A 6,000-nucleotide genomic window follows, 5' to 3' on the forward strand; every position below is an offset into this window, starting at 1 on the left:
AATTAATAATAATCTTTCCTTAATAATTATTTTTTCCCTTTAATTAAATTATCCTTATCTCAACCCGTTAGTTGTTCTTTCCTTTACTTCTTCCCCTCCTCTTCTAAGGAGGGAGAGTGAGAGAGCGGTTGTGGTGTTCAGCTGCCTAGCACAGTAAAACCACCACACTATGGGATAAGTCTCAGCCTCTTTTATTCTAAAATCTAAACTTGAATATACCAAAAAAGTTTTGAGATAGTCTTTCTACAAATTTGGGGATTTCACTTCTGAGACTAACTGTAAAAAGAAAGGTCAGCAAAAACTGAAATAAAACTATTTCATAATCAAAGTGTAACATAATTGCTATGTCAGTCATGGAATCAATATCCAATTTGTTATGCTAGAAACCAGCTTTAAGAAAGATCCTATCTATATGCTCTATAATTTACTGCTTCCCTCAGATTAACACATTTGTGTAACTGAAGTTTGTGTAACTGAAATTCAGTTAGATCTTTAAAAAAAAAAAAAAAAGCTTATTACTTTTGTAGAAACTAGATGTTTGAGATGATAAACAGCCAGAAGATCTAAACAGCTTCAGTGCTCAAATCCCAGTAGTCTCATAAAGATATTTTTAATGACTGCTTGCCATAGAAGGTACATAGCATCAAAATGTTCAGACTGAATAAACATCAAAATGGTGCTTTGAAGCTTCCTGAGATATTCCTTTCTACCACAAATGGGTAACATCCCAAAACTGTAAACACCCACAGTTGTGCCAAACATGCATAGAACGTACATTTTCTTTCAACTTCACAGCGTGAAACCCATTGTGGGTTAAAGAAACACATCTGCCAGATGATAGATGATGATTTCAGCTTAAGCCCTGCTTGATGTATAACTGTTAAAATAATTCATAAAAGAAAAGGTAATAAGAATCGTAGAAGAAAAAGATCAACCAGGAGTTACTTAGTACTTAGGGATGATCCAGAGAGAATTGATACTGCTAGCAGGGGACTAAGGCTGCAGATAAAATTAAAACAGATCATCCTCGGTTTCCAAGGATGAAAACCGTCAAGGTTTAAAATATACACATCACTAAAATTGTTGGTACCTCCACTCTGTATGTTGATTTAAATGGGACAAATATAAGTGACTGCTGTTAACTATTGGGAATGCATGCCAAACATCGCCCTCAGTAAATCCTCTGGTAAGAAAAAATGAACGACAGGGGATTACACGGCTAATGCCTGTGGATGAAGTAAGGTCAAAGGAGCTTGAGATGACAGATGATTAGAGAGATGGGATCTTTCATGCACTTCCCCCAAGCATTAATGAAATAATAATGGCTCCTTCTCAAATTAGATGTTAGCTCAATGTTAAAATATTAATGTGCATAACAATCTAAGGTATTTTACCTTCTATCTACTGGGTAAAAACTTGAAACAGTATTATGCTTTGGTGAAGACTAAATAAATTATTTGTGCCCTAATAATTGATATGGGATAAAAAACGAAATGCTCCAGAAAACATGAGCATAACCATCACTTCTTCCAGGAAAGGTTAACTGAAGAACATGGCTCAGGGTTGGATGAGCAGTGGGGTCAACAAAAGGAATGTGCTCATCAAGGACCACATACCAAAAAAATTGCTCAGGAAGTAAAGCCCTGGAATTTAGGAATTCTGTTGAACCTAAGTACAAGTTTTCCTGGTGTTTTTCTTTGGTTTTGTTTGTATTTTAACAACATATTTGTAAGGTATGAAAAATGTAAATACAGTTGGTTCATATTTTAATTTCAGATTAGTGGCTTCAGCTCTTTTAAGATTACATCCCCATTCCTGTCCAGCATCTACACAAAGCAATTTAAGCTCTCAAGGCAGAGAAAATATTTCTCAAGGTAGAGACAATATTTTACATAACTGTATGTACGCTGCTGCCGAAGTTGCAGAATTCAACTGCTAAGGAGCAGCAAGGACAGGCTGCTCTGCCTGTTGAAGGTGAACTAGGAGTACAGAGTGACAGCAAGGTAGGCAGGGACCTCAATGTCACTGAGCAAGAAGAGTCAGACAGGTCCTGTGATGTAAATCTGCTTCATCCAGCAGTTCGGCCATCACCAGACAAGTGTGCAGCGATGAGGTGCGTCTGAGGCCAAGCTGGAAAGCCAGTCAGCAAGGCAGCATCAGGGTCAGCAAGGTACATGGCCAGGTATAGCACACCGTGTCCTGGTGCAGCTGGGGAAGGGACCCCTGCTGCTTAAGCACAGCTCCCAAGACGTGAGACAGAGGCCACGAACTACGAAATCTATCAGGCTTGACTGATCTGTGATTTATTTATTCCCTAACCTCTGCAAGATTTTAAGCCTGCCTTCTAAGAGTTCACATAAGCAACTCACCTGAAGTTGAACTACACAACAAGATTGTATCTCCTCCTCTGCAAGTACAGCAGAACTCATACAGTAAATTGGCACTTTGCACAATAGGTCCAGATTTCCTGTTGCTGCTTGGTATGGTATGGTATATTGCCTTGGTATATTGCTTCCAGAAAAGACAAACTATGTTAAAAACTAAGTCTACAAAATATCAAGTATCCATGAAAAGATACACACTGAAGTCACCCTGAAAATTCACTTCTGTACTTCTGTAAATACCTTTTTTTTTTTTTTTTCTTTCTCTCCTGGAGCTTTTGCAATCTTGTACATGGTCCTTATGTCCTTATTTCAGTTTAATTGAAACTTCTAGTTCTGCTAGCCATCTTTCAGGAAAGAGGCATAGCATTCTAAATCTATTTCAAATATCTATGTATTTTAACTCCTATAAAATGAAAAAGCAAGCATTCTGCAACTTGAGTTTTAAAGGTGTTAAGTCATTGTTAACCATTACCTGATCAAAAAAATTATTATTAATAAAGTCATATTTTTCAGTTTAGGCTCCTTTAAAGAAACTTACAATCACTAGCATCTAAAGAACACCATTTATACTGTGTACAATTAATTGCTCTCTGCCTAGTCTCTCTTTTCTACATATTCTGTAAAGATTATTTATATAGTTGGTCCTACCAGCAGTAATATATCAAGATAGTGGAAAACACAAGCTATTTACTAGAACTTCAGGACAGAGGAAAAAAAAATCCCTAAAAATAAGTTAAAGTTTATTGGTCTTTTTTTTAAGTGGGTTAGCAAACCTTGCTTCAGAAAACACATCTCTGGCTTGACAGCGTGACAAGCCTTGTTCCAGGCAATCTCAGACTTCAATATTCAGACTAGATGAGAGCGAAAACCGTCACAAAGGTGAGACTTGTCGTAACCTGTGGCAAGGTTAGCTACCACTTTTCTAACAACATCTTCTTGATCCTGACAGAGGGAGCTGTGGCATCAACAAAGGGCTGAAACTGGAGCTATATGATGGAGAGGGAGAAAAGCCCAGAAGCACACTCAGATTGACCCGATAGATATTGTCACTGCCTCTGAGTAATGACAGTCCCGTTGGCGTACAGCCTTGCTCAGGATTGAGTAGCGAAGAGAGGACACAGCAAGCATCTGTGTTCTGGAAATTGGTCCATCAGCCTCCTGGTTAGCAGCCAAAGCTCAAGCCAGAGCACTGTGCAAGCACGGTACAAGGGACTGACATCAATATGCTACTGTGATAAGCATAACAAAAGTCAAACATGAACGAGAGCAAGATCTGAGAGCTGTTGCTCAGGACTTGAGTGAAACAAGTTGGTGATCTTGCCCCACTTCACAGGGAGATACATCTGTGTCACTGAAACTGTCAGCGCTAATTAGAATCCCTGCAGGCATCCTCGGGGATTTAATAGGCACCAAGGAATGAACTGCCTCTTGCTCCTATGGCTTGCCCCTCAGTCAGAAAACCAAAAAGATGAGAGAGGGAAAGGAACATTGAGGGAAGCTTTCCACATCTCCTGCCTGTGCTGCTCTGTGATTAACAAAAGTTGCGGTTACACAAAACAACAAAAAGACATGAAAGGATAGAGATATTCACCATCCAGTGAACTGAGAGTATGCTTAAACTAAGCTGCGTTTTGATAGGTGGAAAATATTAACCAAGACAATGCTTTTTTTTTTTTTCTGAAAAGAAGTTTTAAAAGTACCAAATGTAATCAGTCAGAGACAAATCAAATCAGCTATCCTATTTAACTTGAGTAAGCTCCCATGAATGCTGATGGCAATTTAAATCAGAAGCATGACATTTCAATGGTGCACATGGGACTTGTCTGATATTTTGTTTTAAAAGAGTGGCCACATAAATACAAAAGCACCAATGTTGCAAAAACTCGCATTGTACCTGTGAGTCAGACATGCCTAACTTCAGCACCGACTCAAATCTCAAGTTCAGCTGCATGCTTCCAGTCGAATGTGCACAGGGTCGGGAAGGGTTTTAGTGGAAGACACTCGGCTGTAAGCAGCAGGGCATGCTTCACCTCAGCACGTGTATGACACAAGTAACACTCTTTGCTATTTAACTGTCTATAAATTTGCTGTATGCTGCTCATGAACGACAAAGAACTTCAAGAGCTGAAGCTGCTAATTTCCGATAACTGCCATGACACAGCTGCGGGTCCCTGCTCACCAAACTGTGGTCCTCGGCACCTTTAGCGCTACCGGCAGGCGGACCACGAGGCTGCTGACCAGGAGAGGGGCTGACCGCAGGGACGGGGACCGCGGGGACGGGGGCCCGGCACCCACCTTGCCGCTCCGGGCCGCGCCCCAGGCGCTCTCCGCCGGCCGCCCCTGGGCCGTGCAGGCGGGCAGCCGGCCGCGCCGCGCCGCTCTCCGTCTCCACAGGCAGCGCCGACTCCTCGACGGTCGGGGCCGCCGGCTCGAAGCGGCCCGGGGGGCGGCCGGGGCGGGCGTCCTCGGGCACCGGCGGTGACAGCGACAGCGGCGGGGCCCGGCGGCGGCGCTGAGGGCCGTCGGCGGGGCCGGGCGGCGGGGGCAGACGCTTGGCCTGCGGCAGCACCTCGAGCTCGAGCGGGGCGCTGAGCAGCGCCGGGCGGCCGCGGTCCCGCGCGTAGAGGCGCAGCGGGATGGGGGCGCGCAGGTGGAGCAGGGAGCGGACGAGCAGCACGCTCCCGCTACGCGGCACCACGAAGAAGTGCTCGCTGGGCGGGCGGGCGAAGTAGCGCAGCTCGGCGTTGGCACCCGCGTCTGCGTCCTCGGCGCGCGCCCGCCACACGGCGGAGCCGAGCGGCAGCGTCTCGTCCAGGCGGAGCCGCGCGGGGCGGGCGCCGACGAAGCGCGGGGCGTTGTCGTTGGCGTCCAGCACGCGGACGGTGAGGGCGGCCAGCGGCGCGGCGGGCGCGGCAGGGCGGCGGGCGCAGCGCAAGGCCAGGCGGAGGGCGTAGAGCGGACGCGCCTCGCGGTCCAGCGGGCGGCGGGTGCGCAGCCAGACGCGGGCGGTGCGGGCGTGCAGCGCCGCCTGGAAGTGCGCGTGGCCCTCGCCCAGGAGCTGCAGGCGCCAGCGGCGGCCCCGCACCTGGGCACACCACGGCGGGGCGCCCAGGCGCGTCAGGGGGACGCTGAGCCCCTGCACGCGCGTGCCCGCCGGGCGGTTCTCCGCCACGCGCCCGCCGAACGACGGCGTCCTCTGCGGGGCGGCGCGGGCAGAGCCCAGCGGCAGAGCGCAGCACAGCAGCAGCAGGCAGGCGGCCGCGCGCCGGGCCATGCCGGCGACCGGGCGGGCGCTGAGGCGCTGCGAGCAGCCGCGCGGGGTCTGAGGGAGGAGGGACGGGGGGGGGGGGGCGGCCTCGCGTCCGATCGCCGCGCCCCCGGGGCCGGGCCGGCCGGGAGGCAGCGCCGCGGGACGGGGCGGGGACTGGGGCCGGCACCGTGCGGCGCCCTCCTGCGAGCACGGCCCCGCGGGGGGTACGGCAGGGAGCTGTCCGCTAGCCACAGCTCCCCCGAACCCAGCCTGTCCTGCCTCCATCCGTATTGAAGCTTATTTGGACGGCCTGAATCTTAAGTATGGTACGAATTAAAGTCCATAAGAAAGGACAGTAGGACAATA

At 48.5% G+C, this 6,000-nt stretch overlaps 1 protein-coding gene across 1 annotated transcript in view; it reads right to left on the reverse strand.

Annotated features, from left to right (window-relative positions):
- LOC121076929 (neural-cadherin-like) overlaps nucleotides 1-5,667 on the reverse strand; it is a 43,983-nt gene extending 38,316 nt beyond the window's left edge. Inside the window, exon 1 of the mRNA XM_040571572.1 lies at nucleotides 4,680-5,667. Coding sequence (XP_040427506.1) covers nucleotides 4,680-5,658 — 979 coding nt within the window. The 5' untranslated portion in view covers nucleotides 5,659-5,667. The remainder of the gene's footprint in view (nucleotides 1-4,679) is intronic.
- Nucleotides 5,668-6,000: the final 333 nt, after the last annotated feature.

Source organism: Cygnus olor, chromosome 12 (assembly GCF_009769625.2).
Source record: "Cygnus olor isolate bCygOlo1 chromosome 12, bCygOlo1.pri.v2, whole genome shotgun sequence".
In the NCBI taxonomy this organism is placed as follows: Eukaryota; Metazoa; Chordata; class Aves; order Anseriformes; family Anatidae; genus Cygnus; species Cygnus olor.